This window comes from Esox lucius, chromosome 1 (assembly GCF_011004845.1).
Source record: "Esox lucius isolate fEsoLuc1 chromosome 1, fEsoLuc1.pri, whole genome shotgun sequence".
Lineage (NCBI taxonomy): Eukaryota > Metazoa > Chordata > Actinopteri > Esociformes > Esocidae > Esox > Esox lucius.
Window position 1 is genome coordinate 32622169 of NC_047569.1, and position 21765 is coordinate 32643933.

Here is a 21765-nt window from a genome sequence, read left to right on the forward strand (position 1 = left end):
ACAGAGAGAGGGACGGACGGGCAGGACAGAAGGAGAGCATGAGCGGAGGGGATCGTTTAAGCTCGGTTGGCTGTGTCCTGGCCTCCTGTCACCTCGCCGTGACCCCACTCTCGATTGAGCTTGATCCTGATCTCCAGGGACGCCTCGCTCCCCGCCCGCCCGCTCCAGTCCTCTCGGAACCCCTGCCCAGTGTCGCCGCGTTGACTTGTCGGTGGTGGGGGTGGGGGGTTACAAAGGGAGAGGTGAAGGGGGTGGGGGTTAACAGATCTAGGCGACGTTCCAAAGAGACACAGAGGTTGAGGACACGTAGGGAGGAGTGGATGGAAGAAGGGGGAAAGGGAGGGAGAGGGAGTAGGGTTCGAGCGGCGTAGAGAGAGGGGTGAGGGAGGGAGACGTGGGTGAGGCCACGGGAGGCCGGTGGGTGAGTGTAGTGGACGTTTGGCCTTAGGGTGCATCACGGCCGAGTCACACAAACCCTCTCTGACAGGGCAGAGGACGTGGGACACACACACACACACACACACACACACACACACACACACACACACACAGGCCAGGGATGGTGGGACACACACACACACACACACAGGCCAGGGATGGTGGGACACACACACACACACACAGGCCAGGGATGGTGGGACACACACACACACAGGCCAGGGATGGTGGGACACACACACACACAGACACACACACTCACACACAGGCCAGGGATGGTGGGACACACACACACACAGGCCAGGGATGGTGGGACACACACACACACACACAGGCCAGGGATGGTGGGACACACACACACACACACAGGCCAGGGATGGTGGGACACACACACACAGACAGGCCAGGGATGGTGGGACACACACACAGATCCACACAGACAGGCCAGGGATGGTGGGACACACACACACACACACAGGCCAGGGATGGTGGGACACACACACACAGACAGGCCAGGGATGGTGGGACACACACACACACAGACAGGCCAGGGATGGTGGGACACACACACACACAGGCCAGGGATGGTGGGACACACACACACACACAGACACACACACTCACAGACAGGCCAGGGATGGTGGGATACACAGACCCACACACACACAGACAGCCCCCAGCACATAACACCAGCTGCCTTATTGCTCACTGACATTTTCTCCTTCTCTCCTTCTCTCTTTCTGTCTGTGTCTCTCTGTGTCTCTCTCTGTCACTTTTCCTTTCTCTCTTTCCATGTGGCGTTATCTCTTTCTCTCGGCAGCTGAGCGTGCGCACACACAAACACACACCTTAGCTCTTTAGCTTGTAACCGTTTTGAGGCATGAAACTTGGTTAGATCCGTTCAGAGATGTAGTTGTCTAAGAAGGAATGCACAGTGATCTGATTTGTAGCAGGAAAATGCTACAACAAGCCATTATTGACCAGTAGGCTCTGGTCACTTCGGCTTTGCAGGCCGTTATATGGGAAAGGGCAGCTTGTGAGCTATCTTAATTTAGTTATTAACGTGACTGAATAAATAATGAACAATCAATTGAGTGATGTTTCCTTTTGATTTCGGAGGACAGATATTTCTCTGGTTTAATTCTCTGTTCCTCTCCCTTTGTCTGCTCTCCTCTCCACAGAGCCATTGAGAGTGACTCTGTCTCCGAAGAATTTGAAGACGGGCATCAGCAGTACAGTGATTCTGTCGTGTGCTGTGCAGGGTTCTCCCCACTTCACTGTGTCCTGGTACCGCAACACAGAACCTGTCCTCCCAGACCAGCACTTTTCCATCCAGGGGGCCCATAACGAGACCCTGTTCATCTCCGCCGCCCAGAAGAGACACTCAGGGGCCTATCAGTGCTTCGCCACACGCAAGGGCCAGACCGCCCAGGACTTCTCCATTATACTTCTGGAGGGTATGGAGTGAAATGTGTGCGTGCCTGTGTGTGTGTGTGTGTGTGTGTGTACTGTATGTGTGTGCATGTTTTGTGTGTAAGTGTGTACAAGTATACTCCACTGGTCTTCACAACATTGGATTTTGGGGGTTACGGTTGGGGTTATATTGCCTGGTTTAGGCTCTTCTGTTGGTTTAGGCTCTTCTGTTGGTTTAGGCTCTTCTGTTGGTTTAAGCTCTTCTGTTGGTTTAAGCTCTTCTGTTGGTTTAGGCTCTTCTGTTGGGTTAGGCTCTTCTGTTGGTTTAGGCTCTTCTGTTGGTTTAGGTTCTTCTGTTGGCTTAGGCTTCTGTTGGTTTAGGCTCTTCTGTTGGGTTAGGCTCTTCTGTTGGTTTAGGCTCTTCTGTTGGTTTAGGCTCTTCTGTTGGTTTAGGCTCTTCTGTTGGTTTAGGCTCTTCTGTTGGTTTAGGCTCTTCTGTTGGGTTAGGCTTCTGTTGGGTTAGGCTTCTGTTGGTTTAGGCTCTTCTGTTGGTTTAGGCTCTTCTGTTGGTTTAGGCTCTTCTGTTGGGTTAGGCTTCTGTTGGTTTAGGCTCTTCTGTTGGGTTAGGCTCTTCTGTTGGGTTAGGCTCTTCTGTTGGTTTAGGCTCTTCTGTTGGTTTAGGCTCTTCTGTTGGTTTAGGCTCTTCTGTTGGTTTAGGCTCTTCTGTTGGGTTAGGCTTCTGTTGCGATGAAATCAAACATTTATGGTAGGGGATAGGAGAGGTATCATTTTTGATGGAAATTATTGTGATCCTAAAAAGGTCCTCCAATGTATGGTAATGTGGTTATATCTGTGCCTGTGTTTCCTTTCCAGAGTCATTGTCTCTGGTTTTTGTTATAATTGTTACTAATAACCCCCTGAAAAGAATGCCTATTTCTATCCACAACCCAGTATTTCATCTGTCCTCTCCCTCCGACCTCTGTCCTCTATCCCCCACCTCCTCTCCATCCTCCATCCCCACTCTATCCCCCACCTCCTTTCCATCCTCCATCCCCACTCTATCCCCCAACTCCTCTCCATCCTCCATCCCCACTCTATCCTCCACCTCCTCTCCATCCTCCATCCCCACTCTATCCTCCATCCCCACTCTATCCTCCACCTCCTCTCCATCCTCCATCCCCACTCTATCCTCCATCCCCACTCTATCCTCCATCCCCACTCTATCCTCCATCCCCTCTCCATCCTCCATCCCCACTCTATCCTCCATCCCCACTCTATCCTCCATCCCCTCTCCATCCTCCATCCCCACTCTATCCCCCACCTCCTCTCCATCCTCCATCCCCACTCTATCCCCCACCTCCTCTCCATCCTCCATCCCCACTCTATCCCCCACCTCCACTCCATCCTCCATTTTTGCTCCCATTTCATTAATCATTCCCTGTCTCCTCATCCTATCCCTCTCCATCCCCTCTACCCTCCTTCCTCATCATTTCGCCACCCTCTCCTGTCTCCATACTCCATCCCCTCCATCCTCCATCCCCACTCCATCCACCATCCCCACTCCATCCTCCACCCCCCCCACCTCTCCATCCCCTCCATCCCCTCCATCCCCTCTCCATCCACCATCCCCACTCCATCCTCCACCCCCCCCACCTCTCCATCCCCTCCATCCCCTCCATCCTCCATCCCCTCTCCATCCTCCATCCCCTCCATCCTCCATCCCCTCTCCATCCTCCATCCCCACTCCATCCTCCCCCCCCCCCACCTCTCCATCCCCTCCATCCCCTCCATCCTCCATCCCCACTCCATCCTCCACCCCCCCCACCTCTCCATCCCCTCCATCCCCTCCATCCTCCATCCCCTCTCCATCCTTCATCCCCTCTCCATCCTCCATCCCCACTCAATCCTCCACCTCTCCATCCCCTCCATCCTCCACCCCCTCTCCCTGTCTATCACCCTCTCCATCCCCTCCCGACCCGTTTCCCAGACGGAACGCCCCGAATCGTGTCCTCCTTCAGTGAGCGTGTGGTGGTCCCGGGGGAGCCCTTCTCCCTCATGTGTGCGGCCAAAGGCGCCCCTCCTCCCACCATCACCTGGACCCTGGACGACGAGGCGGTGGCCAGGGACCTGTCCCGGGTCAGGACCAGCCAGTACACGCTGTCCGACGGCTCCACTGTGTCCCATGTCAATGTCAGCAGCCCGGAGATTCGTGACGGAGGGGTGTATCGCTGCGCCGCACGCAACTCGGCCGGTAGCGCCGAGTACCAAGCGCGCATAAACGTAAGAGGTGCCTGTCTACTTTTCAATATCAGCCATACGGGGTTCTAACACCCCCCCCCCCCACCCCCACCCTCCCCCAAACGCCCTGCCTTTTATTTCTTCACCTCCTTTCCTCTCTCCTCCTGTTCTCTCCTCTCATCTACCTCTCTATTCTCCTCCTACCTTGCATTCCTTTTATTCCATGCGGTGTGTTTGTATGTGTGTGTGTGTGTATGTGCGGGTGTGTGTGTGTGTGTTTGTTGGTGTGTGTGTGTGTTTGTGTGTGCGGGTGTGTGTGTGTGTGCGTCAATGTCCTACTTCTGCGTGAATTTTATCTCTACTTTGTGTTAGTCGTCCCCTCACGTCTGTTCTTCATTGCTTCATGTTAAATATCTCTTGTTGCTCAACTCTGAGCCATGTTTGTCTCTGTCTCGCCCCCTCCTCCCTCTCTCTCTCTCTCTGTCTTTCTCCACCACACTCTCTCTCTTAAAGACACACACACGCACAGAAACAAACACATGTTGGGTGCTAAAGCCGAGAAAGATAACAGTGTTCCCCTAGAAAGAGGCACATAGGGACAGCTCAGGAAAAGAGAGAGAGCTGTGCTTTCTCCTATAACTCCAGAACCATGCAGACTCCAGACATTGCCTCCCCACACGGTCGGAGCTCGAGGCCCCTCCCCCAAACACCCCTTGAAATCTCCATCTATGAGCTTATTCCACTTCCTTCTACGTCATGATGGATGTCTAACTTTAACTATACATGTTCAATAATGGAAAACAGACTGACTGACTGACCATTGTTAACTAGCACTGTGGTTAAAGATACGTGGACTGCCATGTGGGTGACTGGTGTTGGATCCTCGCCACAGTCAGAACACAGTATGCATTAGGATTTGTTCAGGATAGACAAAAACTTGGCTGGCTACAAGCTTCAGTGGCTGTGATGCAGTAAGCCTAAAATTGCAACTATTCCAGGTGGATTTTTGAAGTACGCATCTGTGCGTACTTCTAAGGGGAATATAGACCACAACCCCTTGCACAGTGAAAGAGGAGGAGTTTCCATGAATCTCGTCTTTTCCCTTGACAAAAAAGTCAGTTATCATCACCTATATTGATAGTTGTTGTATCAATGTCATTCACGAATGAAAGAAAAACAAACGTTGTTGTGCCAAGAAATTAAATAGCTTAGAAGTGCATCTTCCGTCTCGCTAGCAATTGTTCAATTCTTATGACTATTCCAGGTAGTATGTAGATACTAGTAGGCCTGTTATTTGCGGTGGCTGCGGGGCTTTCCCAGCCACCAGTACTTAGAGGACATTTTATCGCTCAAAATTAAAAAGAACGTCAAACATTTAAAAATTAAAACCATAAAGATTCCATCTACTAGGAAAAATATATGGATTTCATATTACCTGTAAAAATATTAGCTTTTCCTGCCATAGATTGTAGGAAGTATCAAGGCCTTTTTACCCAGAGTCTTTGTAGTGGTAACATCACTCTGAGAACATTTTGAGTAGTCAAGTTGTTTCTCAGAGCCTTTTGTTAGTAACGTGACTCTGAACATAATTAATCCAGGCCTGTTGTAGATCAGCCAAAGTGCATTGTTAGATGTTTTGTTTTCTGCCTCATCTCATACATTTAAAGTGTGAATGGTTATTACCCTCCTAATGATACAAGTTTCATTTGAATAATGAATAGCAGGGCTATTCAAGTCCAGTTCTCAAAATACTTCCGATTTTTGCATAGTAGTTACTTACACTCTGGTATCTCAGGTCTGAATCAGTCCCTTGACAGATAAAGAGGAGGAACAACAGTTGAATGACCCTGATTTATAGGATCATAGCATAATAATGTATAGGATTGTAACATAATAATCTCCAGGAACGTATCATAATAATGTATAGGATCGTATCATAATTATCTCCAGGATCGTATCGTAATAATGTATAGGATTGTATCATAATAATCTCCAGGATCGTCTCTTAATAATGTATAGGATCGTATCATTATGTTGGTTTGATCCGCCACTATTTCCAAATCAGTATTAATATCTGGAATGGAACATTGTAAATACCAAGTGAGTGTCAGAGGCCTGCAGAACTACAATAACCAGACTACGGCCGCTGTCATGCAACTGTTTTTTCCTCCAACATAACCAGTTCAACCAGCCTCTCAGGTCAGTGTAAATATGAAACACAAGAGTGGCAGCAAAACTCAGATTTGGGATGTGTTGGAAAAGCAGGGTCCACTTCATCAAGGGCAGAATCTGCTACTGAAGCTCAAAGCATTGTAACCATCATGTCGTAGTTGCATTTCGGGACAGAGTATCTCTGATTGCGGTCTCTTACATGCTATCAAAAGCCTGGCATCTCAATATCCTTTTTTTAACGTTCACACAGATCGTAAACAATGGTTAGTTTTTCAGAACCTAAGCACACTCTCCCCCTCGATAGTAATGCTCCGTGTTAAAGGGGAAAATGGCATGATATAATGATGCCATATATTGAGTGGAACTGTCATAAAACAGCTGAACCCCTTTCGCCTGCATGCACAAATACATCTGTGTAGAAGTAGGAAGTAGGAAACTTAGGCCCCAGAGTATTTTATATAAATGTTGAGAATTTAGTGATAGATAGAAAGAAATGCATACAGATGAGTACAAAAATACAAGCAGTTGTAATTGTTTTGTTTTCTATACCACTTTTGGGATTTAGTTTAAACATTGTTATCTGTTGTCTCATTATTTTATTTTAACTAGCTATCTATAAATGGACGCTCACCCTGCTAAGTCTTGTCATTGATCAAACAATGTTAGAAACATCAGGTTATTTTGTAATGATTTGCCTGGGACATTCAGATACTAGTTCCATAGCCGCTCCAGTGCTGTCATGGCTGTGTGCTTTGGGTTGTTGTTGTCCTGAAAGATGAAACCAGTCTGAGGTCCTGTGCACTCTGGATCAGGTTATTCAAGTACCTCTCTAATGCCCTGTTCATCCTTCCCAGTCACAGAGAAGTATCCCCATAGCATGATGCTCCCTCCACCATGCTTTACCATATGGATGGTATAAGCCTGGTGATGAGCGGTACCTTGTTTTTGCCAGATGTTGCTCTTGGCATTCAGGCCACATTGTTGGATTTTGGTCTTATCTGACCGAATAATAATTTCCTCATGCTCTCAGAGTCCTTCAGGCAGCATGTCATTTGCCTTTTACTCAGGAGTGGCTTCATCAAGTCACTCTACCAAAAGGCCTGACAGATGGAGTGTAGCAGGGATGGTTATCCTTCTCGCAGATCTCCCCCTCTATGCAGAGATACTCTGAAGCTCTGTTAGCATGGCCACTGGGTTCTTGGTCACCTCCCTGACAAAGTCCCTTCTTTCCCAGTTACTTGGTTTGGCCTGATGGCCCGATCTAGGAAGGGGTTTTATGGTTCCATATTTCTTCCATTTCACAATGATGGAACTCCCTTTTCTCCTGAAACATGCTGTGCTTTAGCATTTTTTTTAGAACCTTTCTCAGGTCAATGCCTTGAAACCGTTCTATCTATGAGGTCTAAGTTTCCTTAGTTTCCTTTTTTAATGGAGCTTTTACGTTTTAATAGCATGTCAGATTTAACATCTCTGGTCTCAACTGGTTCTTTTCATTGGGAAGAAACAATTCTCAGGCACTTTATTTGTGTTTGTAGGTATGTAATATACAGTGTATGTTTATGTAGGCAATACCAATTCACAGACTACTGTATTTAATTATTTTGTCCGTTAACAATTACCTGAAATTATTGGATGGGCCGGTAATGCATAAGTGCATGATTAGTGCATAATGCTAAAATCATCTCCCTCTGTGTTACAATTGTATTCAAGAAACTTCTACTTTATGTTATTAGATCCGGTTGCTAAAACCTGATAAATTCTGACCCAAGCATTGTGTCCGTTGCTATGTTTGGGTGCTTACTATTTTCCCTAGTAGAGTTTGCACAGGGCTAGGAGGGCGGACCCATAGATGATATAACTGGGTGGACTGCTCTAGATCGACTTTACCTCATAAGAGATCATTTGAACAAGTAAATCACTTTCCAACAGTGTTATTTATGGTTGCTAGCCAGCTAGTTTAGCTAGTTAGCTAGCTAGTTTGGCTAGATAGCAACCGTAAACGTTATCTTTTCGTTAATGAAAAAAATAACGTTAGCAACACAACTGTTGTAGAACTAAGCAATTTATAAAGCTTTGTGTATTATAGCGCACCTAACTATAACATAATGTAGTCTCTAATGATCCTTAATAATCAACACATTAGCTCATCATACAACTGATGAAGCAATGGACGCTGGAAGTACTCTGATTCTTTTGTGGTGCAGAGGGGGAAGGTTTTTGACAGGGTACCCATTTTGGCATGACAGGCCATGTATGTCCGAAAAAATCTAACAATACATGTTGCTTTTCCCACCAATATACAAATATACTATATCTATATATTGATGTCAAGCACTGTGAAGGAAAAAGACTGGGCTTTAAATATTTAAATGAATGAACATTAAATGTAGATGAGTGTGTGATTTATTGAGTTATTTACTGTTCTATAAAAAAAACATACGCTAGCCTAGATTACACATTAAATGTGGGCTATTAGTTTGTTTGCTTATGACAGAAGAGGCATTTCAGCACCGAAGAACTGGACAGCTTACCCGTCGGGATCTTGTGAAAACTGGAACACAGCCCCAATGATGCTCGTAGCTGTCGCACCTAATGGGTTATTCTACGTGCTTGTTTTGGTAACACTCTTAACAAATCCAGATGCTACGATCATTGTAATGCTTAATAAGTTATATTGAAACTGGCAAATGAGGCTCAGGACACTAATTACTTTGTCCTGTTAATTGTAATGATTGATCATTAACTATTACTGTTGCTATTATTATCTACTCATGTCATTATCAATTTGTTTGTTATTGGTCATTTATACAGAATGTGGTAACACTTTAAAAGCCAGTAATGATAACCATAACCAACATTAACAAAATACAATAGGATTTTACCAGTTTCACTGCTGAACGCTAAAAAGCATTTTGAATTGAACTTGAAATTGCCGTTGAAATTGCTGCTAGGATGAGGAATAGAAGGTTTCAAAGGAAGGAGCTGGGGAGTGTAGGTGAAGGCATAGAGGAAGGAGCTGGATGGTATAGGTGGAGGTAGAGAGGAAGGAGCTAGGGAGTGTAGGTGGAGGTAGAGAGGAAGGAGCTAGGGAGTGTAGGTGGAGGTAGAGAGGAAGGAGCTAGGGAGTGTAGGTGGAGGTAGAGAGGAAGGAGCTAGGGAGTGTAGGTGGAGGTAGAGAGGAAGGAGCTAGGGAGTGTAGGTGGAGGTAGAGAGGAAGGAGCTAGGGAGTGTAGATGGAGGTAGAGAGGAAGGAGCTGGATGGTATAGGTGGAGGTAGAGAGGAAGGAGCTGGATGGTATAGGTGGAGGTAGAGAAAAAGGAGCTGGGTAGTGTAGGTGGAGGTAGAGAGGAAGGAGCTGGAGGGGTAGAGACAGATGGTGAGGGACAAAGGGAGAACGGAGGAAAGGAGAGAGGAGGAGAAGGAGAGGAATAGTAGAGGAGAGCCAGGTCTGGTCGGAGCATGTATCAGAGGCTTGACGGTGAGCTCCGATGACAGGCCTGGTGATGTCACTGTCCCTGCAGTGATCATCAGAGACGAGGGGGACGAGGAGTGGCACTGATGGCTGCAGTCATATCACCCCACCTCTGTCCTCCTCACGATATAACCCCCCACCCCTAACCCCTCCGTTCTCCCCCACCTCTCCCTCTGTCTCCCGGCCCCCACCTCTCTCTCCTCTACCCCCCCCACCCCCCCCATACTCACTCTCTCCCCCTTGTTCCCTCTCTCTCCGTCTCTCTTAGTGAGAGACTGAGTTATGACAAGTGTCTGCTCTAAGGAGTCATGCCAGGCCAATATACTGGACTGACAATGAGTAGAGTTTCAATGCACGCGTCCCCTTTACTCAACCCCAAGCCCTGACACACTTTGACACACACTGCCAGAACTAACACACACACTTACTCATACGCTTAAACACTGACACACGCTGACAAACACTGCTAGCTTTAACACACTCTGACACACAGACACACTGACACATGCACTCTGCTAGCAATTACACATCACGGCGCAAACTCTCTGCTGGCAGTTGCACATACATTTACTTATACACACACACACACACACACACACTACACAGAAAATACTGCCAGAGGACACACTCATCTGCAATTGCTTGTGTTTGCGTGTATGTGTGTGTGTCGGTGCGTGTGTGTGTCGGGGTGGTATTTTCACGTCTGTGGGGGAGGGGGATTTCCTTGTGTATATTTGTGGAGTGGTGGGTGTTTTAATGTGTGTGTGGAGGTGGAAGGTTATTTTAATGTGTGTGTTTTTATGAGCGAGTTTTTTGGAAGAGTGTCTGAGGAACAGTGAGGCAGAGCTCGTGAATAAAACATCTGGGTCTGACTCGTCAGAGCTGTGACTTCAAACACTAACCCACACTGAGCAACACCAGGGAAAAGACTGAAAGGAAGACAGAGAGAGATAGACAGATAGACAGACAGAGAGACTCATATTTCTTTATGGACATCTATTATTGTTGGTCTTTTATCTACTATTTCTATTGTCACTGTTGTTTTCTTATTTTTGATGTGTATTACTTTGCTTTGACTGCACTGACCTTGTCATTCTTGTCTTTAAAGAGTATTGGATTTGACCAGGACAAAGAGAGAGAGACACAGAAGGATATAGTGAGAAAGAAGAGAAACAGGGAAACAGTATTTAAAATACATTAGGATTATATCTTAAGTGTACTAATACTTTAGTATACTTACAGGAAATATTGTAAGACATAATTTGATCTATTTTTACACACAAATGTGCATATTACTACTTAAATAGAATTGAAATGTCAATAGTTTTTAGTGTTCTAAAGTAAAGCATCATTTAAATCTCTAGTTTGGCAGCATTTGGGCTTTCCAGTAGACTATAACAGTGATGGACAGAGAGTTGTTGATGAAACAGCAGTAGTTGCCCACTCTGTTGCCAACCCCTTGAACATTTTTACACATCTCTGCCTTCACCCCGGTGACAATGTCCCTGGAGCAGCATGGAAATGCAAAAAAAAGCACACAACTCTGTCTCCCCAACACATTCAAGCAGCCCTGTCTGATCCGGCTGAAGAAATTACAAGAGGAGTGTGTGCGTGTATGTCAGGGGATATGTGACCATACTCTGTGGCTGACACTGCAGGGATTCAGCACCTTCCAAGGTGCTCAAGCCATGTAAGAATGGCCCTCTTGCAATTGTAATTGTATTTTTTTTTTTTTTTTAATGTTACATATTGCTCTTTTTGGTTACACATTACTTTGAGAGTCCCAATTTCCATTTGTAGATGTTCTATAATAGTTTGTTGAAAGTCTGAACGTATTACCATCTGTTCGTAGTTGGTTGCTAAGGTTAGGGTTAGGTTTAGAAGAAGGTTTAGGGTAAGAGATTAGATTAGGATTAGTGTTACTGTAGGTTAAATGTTAGGGTGTTAGTGTTGGTTGATAGTTATTTAAAATGTTAATGACTGTCTGTAGATAATCTGTAGACCATCTGCACACACTTTTGGAACTCAAAATAAAGTGTTAACCACTTTATAATTGATAGTGCTCTCCTCAGCCATTATATAGTATTACTGAATTAATGTTGCATCATCTGACAAATGATTTAAAAACAAATTGTATTTTGCTCTGTATCAGACAGACTGACAGACAGACAGACAGATAGTAAGAAAGACATACAGGCCGATCAACAGACAGAGCAACAGACAGACAGACAGACCGACAGACGTATTTTTTTTCTAAATTGAGACAAAGCTGCATAACTAGTTGCATAACATATGAACAGAGTAAAATTTGATTATTAATTAGACTAGAATTAGACAATTAATGAGACTAGAATAATGCTATTAATATGACTTAAGTTAGGCAATTAATGAGACTAGAGTTATGCTATTAATGAGACAAGAATTAGACTATTAATGAGAATAATGTTATGCTAATGAAACTAGAATTAGGCTATTAATGAGACTAGAGTTATGCTATTAATGAGACTAGAATTATACTTTTAATGGGAATAGAATTAGACTATTAGTGAGACTAGAATTAGATTATTAATGGGACTAGAATTAAACAATTAATGAGACTAGAATTAGGCTATTAATGAGACTAGAGTTATGCTATTCATGAGACTAGAATTATACTATTAATGAGACTAGAATTAGACTGTTAATGAGACTACAGTTATGCTATTAATGAGACTAGAATTATACTATTAATGAAACTAGAATTAGGCTATTAATGAGACTAGAATTAGACTGTTAATGAGACTAGAGTTATGCTATTAATACAACTAGAATTAAGCAATTAATGAGACTATAGAGTTTTGCTATTAATAAAACTAGAATTAGACTATTAGTGAGACTAGAATTAGGCTGTTAAAGTGTTAGTATCAGTGTTGTCAGTGGAACATCTAGTATTGTCAGAATATTGCAACAGAAATGCATTACAAGGTCTATAGATTATACTATCCATGCCACTTGAATTTGACAGGAGCACACAAATGTACATGCACAGATGCTCACTCAGACACACACACACACACACACAGACAGACACACACAGACACACACACACACAGAGACACACACACACACACAGACACACACACACACACAGAGACACACACACATACACACAGACAGACACACACAGACACACACACACAGAGACACACACACACAGACAGACACACACAGACACACACACAGAGAGACACACACACAGACACACCCACACACACACATAGGACCAGGCATTCCAATCCCATAATCTCCATCCACACATCCCTCACTCTCTCTTCTTCTCTTTCCTTCCTTCCCTCCCTCCCTCTTTTCCTTTTCTCATCACTAACTCCTTCCCTTATGTCATGTTTGTCTCCCTCCATCTACAAGCGTACCTGATGATGTTCCTTCTACACCACCCCCATCCTTCTTACTATCCTCTGACTACCCCATGTCTTTCTTTTCTCTCTCTCTCTTTCTCTATCTGTCTTTTTCTCTCTCTATCTGTCTGTCTCCCTCTGTCTCTCTCTCTCTCTCCCTCCCTCTCTCTCTCTCAGGTTCTCCCAGGATCAGAGATATGCGTAATATCACGGCGGTGGCTGGAAGGAACACCTTTATAAACTGCCGTGTGATTGGTTATCCGTACTACTCAATCAAGTGGTACAAGGAGGGGCTTCTACTGCCCGACAACCATCGTCAGGTGGTTACATTTTGTGAATTTTTACTAAAATGAACAATTAATATTGCATCATGTTTTGGGAATTGTGCTTAAGTTGATCATGTCCTGGATTTTAACCTCAAATTACTCTCAAAACAACAGGTATCTCCAAGAAAGTAACTTAAAATACACTTAAAAGAACAACTGTGTATGTCTAAAAGAACTTCAAATTGTCTTCAAATTACAACATAACAACAATATTACCAGTCAATTTAACCTATAATTATCATTAAACAGCAATATAACCTGTCAGTTAAATATCCAAATACCCTCAAACAACAACTGTACCTGTCAAAATAACCTCAATACACCCTCAAAAAAATCAACCGTAACTGCCAATATGACATCAAAATACCCTCAAAACAAGAACTGCGCCTATCAATATAACTTCAAAATACCTACGAAACACCAACGGTACTTGTCAATATAACCTACATTTATCATCAAACAAAAAGTGTACCTTAACATGATCTCAAAATACTATAAGAACAAGATCTGCACGTGTCTATATAACCTTAAAATACCAGAGAAAACACCAACTGTACCTGTTAATATAACCTCAGAATAAGCCTGAGAACAACTTTACCTTACAATTTAACCTCAAAACCTTAAAATAATAACTGTATTGTAATCACCTCAAAACAATAAATAAAAACAACTGTACTTGTCGACATATTCTCATATTCCATGAAAACAGCAACAACTCCTGGTGTTCCCGTTGTTAGGTGGTGTACGAGAATGGCACTCTGAAACTAAGTGACGTCCAGAAGGGCATGGATGAAGGGGCGTACCTCTGCAGTGTGCTCATCCAACCACAGATCTTCATCAGCCAGACCGTCTATGTCACCGTCAAAGGTCAGAGGTCACTCTACAGGAAGTGGGACTTTGGGGACAGTATTGAGTTTGTTTGTGTGCGTTTGTAGGCCAAGTGTCTCTCCAAATGCCGGCTGTGACGCTGGCTGGGAGGACTGTGTCACTGAGCCGAGCGGGAGAGGGAGAGGGGGAGAGTGATTGGAGCAGAGCATGCTTGTGAATGAGTGCATTAGTGTGTATTTGAATGAATGTGTGGGAGACAGAGCGAAAGGGAGAGAAAGACAGATTGCATGTTGAATGCATTGCCTCTAATAACCTCTGATTAAGGAGCCTACTGCACCCTCCCAAACACTCAGCAATTAGAGAGCAAGAGTGCTATTGTGTGTGTGTGTGTGTGTGTGTGTGTGTGTTTGTTTGCATGTTGGAGCACAGTGTCAAGTTGCTACTGCTTGAATGTTGCCTGTTTCATGATGTCAAATGTGTGCGTTTTATAGAAAGACTGAAGGGTGAAAACTGATGCTCATCTGACATGTGTGTGTGAGGGTGTTTGTCATAGCAAGACCGAAGGGTGAAAACTGATGCTTGTGTGTGTGTGTGTGTGTGTGTGTGTCATCATGTTTCTGATTTAATTAGATGAATTTTAACGAGGCCCAGATTAAACCCCCCAGATGTCTCAGTTGTAACCTCATCGTCCCCCACTCCCACTCTGGTCACCATGGCAACTCCATTCTTCCCCCTGCTATTGGGCACTAATTAGAGCAGCTATTATGGGCTGGAGAGGAAGGGAGGGGACAGGAGAGAAGAAGAAATGAGAGAAGAGAGGGTTAGGAAAGGGGACAGGAAGTGGCAGGGAGAGGAGTAGAGAGGGTTAGGGAAGGGGACAGGAAGGGGCGGGGAAAGGAGTAGAGAGGGTTAGGGAAGGGGACAGGAAGGGGCGGGGAGATGAGTAGAGAGAGTTAGGGAAGGGGACAGGAAGGGGCGGGGAGATGAGTAGAGAGGGTTAGGGAAGGGGACAGGAAGGGGCGGGGAGATGAGTAGAGAGGGTTAGGGAAGGGGACAGGAAGGGGCGGGGAAAGGAGTAGAGAGGGTTAGGGAAGGGGACAGGAAGGGGCGGGGAGATGAGTAGAGAGGGTTAGGGAAGGGGACAGGAAGGGGCGGGGAGATGAGTAGAGAGGGTTAGGGAAGGGGACAGGAAGGAGCATTGAGAGGACTAGAAAGGGTTTGTTGCCCCAAATGATGTAAACAGTTCACCCATCTTTTATTTAGATAAACAGTTGACAAAGCTTTTGTAGAAAAATGCATTGATCATTGGGAGATTTCCCTATTTTTTAATTAAAAGTTTACCCAACTAATTTTACTGCTACACTAATGCCCACGACAAATCAGCTAACTAACCCATCACCAAGTCTACTAGCCAGCTAACTACCCCACCACCCAGTCTACCAGCCAGCTAAATACTAACCACTCAGTCTACCAGCCAGTTAACTACCCCACCGCCCAGTCTACCAGCCAGCTAATTACTAACCACCCAGTCAACCAGCCAGCCAATAACTAACCACCCAGTCAACCAGCCAGCCAATTACTAACCACCCAGTCAACCACTAACCACCCAGTCAACCAGCCAGCTAAATACTAACCACCCAGTCAACCAGCCAGCTAAATACTAACCACCCAGTCAACCAGCCAGCCAATTACTAACCACCCAGTCAACCAGCCAGCCAATTACTAACCACCCAGTCAACCACTAACCACCCAGTCAACCAGCCAGCTAAATACTAACCACCCAGTCAACCAGCCAGCTAAATACTAACCACCCAGTCAACCAGCCAGCCAATTACTAACCACCCAGTCAACCAGCCAGCTAAATACTAACCACCCAGTCAACCAGCCAGCCAATAACTAACCACCCAGTCAACCAGCCAGCTAACTACCCCACCACCCAGTCAACCAGCCAGCTAACTACCCCACCACCCTGTCTGATTCAGTAATCATTAACCTGTTCTCTTTCTCTCAATTTGCCAGCTCCTTCCACTCCCTCTCTGTCTGCCTCCACATCACCTTTATCTACCTATTTACTCCATATCTCCCTCCCTCCATTCATGCTTTGTTCTTCCTGTTGTTCCTCTCTTAGTGCCTCCTCTCATCCAGCCCTTTGACTTCCCCCCCACCTCAATTGGGAAGCTCATGTACATTGCCTGTGTGGTGTCCTCTGGCGACATGCCCATCCGCATCACCTGGCGTAAGGACGGCCAGGAGATCGTGCCGTCGTCCGGCGTCAACATCGAGACCAAGGAGTACATGAGCTCCCTGCAGATCGGCAAGGTGTCACTGAAACATAATGGAAACTACACCTGCATTGCAAGCAACGATGCTGCCACTGTCAGCTCTGAGAGACAGCTTACTGTCACTGGTGAGATATGGGATGGGGGGGGGTGTCTGTATGGTGACTCTCAGAGGGTACATGGACAGACAGGCAGTCAGACAGACACACAGACAGACAGATGACTGCATGACAGGCATACAGGACAAGCAGAAGACGAATGGCGAGACAGACATACAGGCAAACAGAAAGACAGTTGAGCAGAAAGACAGTTAAGCAGAAAGACAGACAAGAAGACAGACAGATGTACAGAAAGAAAGAAAAAAGATTGATGGACGTTGATAGAAAGCCACATTTGATTATTCTTCCTCCTCTCCTATTTTTCAGTACCTCCTCAGTTTGTGGTCCAGCCCAACAACCAAGACGGGATCTATGGCAAGGCAGGGGTCCTCAACTGCTCCGTGGATGGATACCCTCCTCCAAGAGTCATGTGGAAACATGCCAAAGGTCCATATTCTCACACGCTTATTTCAGGAAACGAGTTGTTACTGTCACTGTACATTTAATTTTATTTTCTGTCAGTGGAATCCTGCTGAATGTCCTCCTGAATGCTCCTGCTGATCCTCCTGAACCCTAACCCCTGATCCTCCTGAACCCTAACCCTTGATCCTCCTGAACCCTAACCCCTGATCCTCCTGAACCCTAACCCCTGATCGTCCTGAACCCTAACCCCTGATCCTCCTGAACCCTAACCCCTGATCGTCCTGAACCCTAACCCCTGATCCTCCTGAACCCTAACCCCTGATCCTCCTGAACCCTAACCCCTGATCCTCCTGAACCCTAACCCCTGATCCTCCTGAACCCTAACCCTTGCAGGTATAGGGAACCCCCAGCAGTACCACCCAGTGCCTCTGACTGGTCGGATCCAGATAATGGGGAATGGCTCGCTGCTCATTCGCCACGTCCTGGAGGAGGATCGAGGGTACTACCTCTGTCAGGCGTCCAACGGCGTGGGCTCCGACATCAGCAAGAGCATGGTCCTGACAGTCAAAAGTAGGTTTGACCGCACTGACCACAACATGAGCACACAGGAATGCAGACGCTCATTATGAATAGACTTTGAAATCTGCAAGATTACTGTCTTGGCCAATGACAGTGAGTCTGACTAGAACATGACCACACATGCACACACGGACAAAGAACTACAAACAATAAACTGATAAACTATCTTATCAATGCGAATGGTTACAACTCAAATGTGTGTGTCATTGGTTGATAAAGTGTAGACAATGTCGAGCGCCTCTCCTTTGATCTAACTAAAACATATTTCATTTCCTCCTGGAGGCTCTTTTATCCCAGTAAAGATGGCTGCCAGGAGGGCCGTTTGCGAATGCTCCAGCGAGCCCAGTATATCAGTCTTCTACTCTCTCTCTCTCCCATGAGTCATTGAGTGTGTCAAAGCAATGAGGCGTCTCTCATAACACTCCCATAGCTACAGTATACTGTTGGAGAAAGAGATGGGCAAAGACACAGAGAATCTGAGACAGAGAGAGACAGAGACAAACAGACAGAGAGAGAAAGGAGACAGAGACTAAGACAAATAGAGAAAGAAAGAAATTAAGAAAGAAAGAGTAGAGAGAGGAAGAGACAGAGAAACACAGAGAGAGAGAGAGAGAGAGAGAGAGAGAGAGAGAGATGGAGAGAGACTGACTGAGAGGTATTGATCTCATGACTCCAGGGATCAGTCTTCAGACTATCAAACCACACTTTGTCCTTAATCATTATCTGCAATCAATCCCTCAGCTCTGCACTGGCCTTCAGTAACACACACATAAACACACTAACTCACTCACACATACACACACTCACAGTCTCACACAACCACCTTGGCCCTGGAGTGTTGATGAACTGCCCTTATCCTCTATATTAGTCTCTGAGGCCTATTGCCCATGTGTAGCTTAAAGGAGACAACACTCCTCGCCAAACAACACAGATGTTTTTCTCTCCCTCTTTATATTTCCATTCCTCCCTCTCCATTCAATTTGATTACAATTTAAGGGCTTTATTGCCACAGCAAACATTTGCTTACATTGCTAAAGCAAGTGGAAAATAAGCTAGATATAATGAACAACAGAAGAGAAAAACAAGAATAAACACATTACACAAACGTTCCAGAATGATGAAGACATAATATTCCAGAATACAGTGATGCTTGATATTTTGTGAAGAATACAGTGTCATTATTTTTGTATAAATATTAAAATAAATGTATAAAATCCTAAACCCCATTACAAAGAAAATTTATTTTCATTGTTCATTAACCAAAAAAATATGTGAACCCCTTCAGTCAATAGCTTGTGGCTCCTCCAGTAGCAGCGATAAACATCTGTAGCCAGTCTCAGTCTTTGACATCTTTTTTGCCAGCTCCTCCTAACAGTACTCAACCAATTGAATCAATCAATCAAATGTATTTATAAACCCCTTTTTTCATCAGCAGTTGTCACAAAGTGCTTTTACAAAAAATCCGGCCTTAAACTTCAAGGAGCAAACAACAGTAGTGTTGAATTTCAGTGGCTAGGGAAAAACTCCCTAAGAAGGCCGAATTTTAGGAAGAAACCTAGAGAGGACCCAGGCTCAGAGGGGTGACCTCTTCTGGCTGTATGAGGTTTTAAAGGTGTCTGTCCTGTGCTTCCCGCTTCAGGTCCTGCTGCAACATCTTGATTGGATTAAGGAGAAGGACTTTAACTTCAAATTATATTTTGAAAGGAGAAACAGCCCCAAATCTTGACACTCCTGCCAATATAGATGACGGTTGCGATAAGGTTCTTTTGGTGGTAAGCAGTGTTGGTTTTCACCAAATGTAGCAGTTTTAATTGTGACCAAAAAAGGTCACTCTGGCAAAGTTAAAATGGGCAGTTTGAAATAAATAACTTAGCATGCCTCCCATTAATGCCATTTAGATTCAAAATGGGAGGGTGCAAGGGAGGTATTCAAATCTCCAGATATTCTGTTTGGGTTAGCATTTACTTCATTCATTACATTTCTTGGGGCTCTAGGAGGGTATTTTGGATGGATGTGATTTGCCCTTTTGAGATGGGTGTATAGTACTAATGTAGTTGGGCAAGACTTATTGATTCTGCACATTATGTGGGGTAAGATGTAGCCTAAATGTACATTATTTCATAGAAAAATTACTGGTTATTCTGACTAAAAAGCTGCTAAATCAACACTGTGTCTGAGACAGTGTTGGTGTTATATGAGAGAGGTTGGGTGTTGTCTGATACAGTGTTGATGTTGTCTGAGAGGTTTTGTTGTTGATTGACATGTTCCTCTGTCAGTCAGTAAAGATACCACTGAGAGCCAGAGTAACATAAGAAGGAACAGATGAATAACTGATGAAAACAAAACAGCAGACCACTCAGATTGTTTGTGCATGTGTGTCTTTGTGCAAAATGTTTTTGTAGACATTTCTTTTTAAGTTAAAATTAAGTTTAACTTTGGGATTCGGAGATACAGTTAGGGTTAGGATTAGACAACTTAGCTTAAGGTTAGGGCAGGGCCACCGGCAGGAATGCAAGGGACCGGTACAGAATTTAACATTTAAGACTCAAAACAAGGGCATAAAAAATAAATATATAGTAATGATATTACTGTCCAAAAAGCATAATTTAATGTTTTAATTCTTAACTAGGCTACATTCAAATCCCTTTGTTTTCAACACAGGTAATTTATTAAGTCAATTCACTGAATCCCAATCAGTTAACCCTAACCCTTAACTGCTACACATTTTTTGTGTAGCATTTTTTTTCATCCTGGTCTCTAGCTAACATTATAGTTTCTTACAGTCAACGAACTTCGCTCTCTATGGTGTACTTATGCTATATATACAGTTGTGCTCATAAGTTTGCGTACCCTGGCAGAAATTGTGACATTTTGGCATTGAATTTGAAAATATGACCAATCATGAAAAGAAACAGTCTTTTATTTAACGATAGGGATCATATGAAGCGATTTATTATCACATAGTTGTTTGGCTCCTTTTTAAATCATAATGATAACAGAAATCACACAAGTGGCCCTGATCAAAAGTTTACATAACCTTGAATGATTGTCCTTGTTACAGACACCCAAGGTGACACACACAGGTGAAAATGGCAATTAAAGGTGGATTTCCCACACCTGTCGCTTTTGAATTGCAATTAGTGTCTGTGTATAAATAGTCAATGAGTTTGTTAGCTCTCACGTGGATGCACTGGGCAAGCTAGATACTGAGCCATGGGGAGCGGAAAAGAACTGTCAAAAGACCTGCGTAACAAGGTAATGGAACTTTATAAAGATGGAAAAGGATATTAAAAGCCTTGCAAATGGTAGTCAATACTGTTGAAACACTTACTAAGAAGTGGAACATTTGGGGATCTCTTGATATCAAGCAAGGCCCAGGTAGACCAAGAAAGATGTCAGCCAAAACTGCCTGAAGAATTGCCAAAACCCAGCTTCTGGCACACTGTAATTTGGAGTGACATGACAAAAATAGATCTTTATGGTCACAACCATAAGCGCTACAGTATATTTGGAGAGGGGACAACAAGGCCTATAGTGAACAGAATACCATCCCCACTGTGAAGCATGGTGGTGGCTCATTGATGTTTTGGGGGTGTGTGAGCTCTAAAGGCATGGGGAATCTTGTGAAATTGATGGCAAGATGAATGCAGCATATTATCAGAAAATACTGCCAGACAATTTGCGTTCATCTACACAAAGGTTGCGCATGGGACGATATTGGACTTTCCAGCATGACAATGACCCTAAGCACAAGGCCAAGTTGACCCTCCAGTGGTTACAGCAGAAAAAGGTGAAGGTTCTGGAGTGTCCATCACAATCTCTTGACGGTAATATCAATGAGTTACTTTGGGGAGATCTCAAACTTGCGGTTCATGCAATACGACCAAAGACTTTGCATGACCTGAAGGCATTTTGCCAAGATGAATGGGCAGCTATAGCACCTGCAAGAATTTGGGGTCTCATAGATAACTATTACAAAAGACTGCACACTGTCATTGATGCTAAAGGGGGCAATACACAGTATTAAGAACTAAGTGTATGCAGACTTTTGCACAGGGGTCATTTTATGTTTTTCTTTGTTGCCATGTTTTGTTTTATGGTTG

The 21765-nt window shown here is 44.5% G+C and overlaps 1 protein-coding gene across 6 annotated transcripts in view; it reads left to right on the forward strand.

Annotated features, from left to right (window-relative positions):
• LOC105012298 (Down syndrome cell adhesion molecule-like protein 1 homolog) overlaps nucleotides 1-21765 on the forward strand; it is a 132127-nt gene that overhangs the window by 80569 nt on the left and 29793 nt on the right. For 5 of the 6 annotated variants that reach the window (XM_029121290.2, XM_029121296.2, XM_029121299.2 and 2 more), the window contains exons 6-12: nucleotides 1620-1895; nucleotides 3839-4138; nucleotides 13307-13449; nucleotides 14193-14322; nucleotides 16412-16690; nucleotides 16988-17107; nucleotides 17477-17653. In XM_029121290.2, the coding sequence (XP_028977123.2) occupies nucleotides 1620-1895; nucleotides 3839-4138; nucleotides 13307-13449; nucleotides 14193-14322; nucleotides 16412-16690; nucleotides 16988-17107; nucleotides 17477-17653 (1425 nt within the window). Of the gene's footprint in view, nucleotides 1-1619; nucleotides 1896-3838; nucleotides 4139-13306; nucleotides 13450-14192; nucleotides 14323-16411; nucleotides 16691-16987; nucleotides 17108-17476; nucleotides 17654-21765 lie in introns of those variants that run through there. The other variant, XR_004575909.1, reaches the window with a different exon arrangement.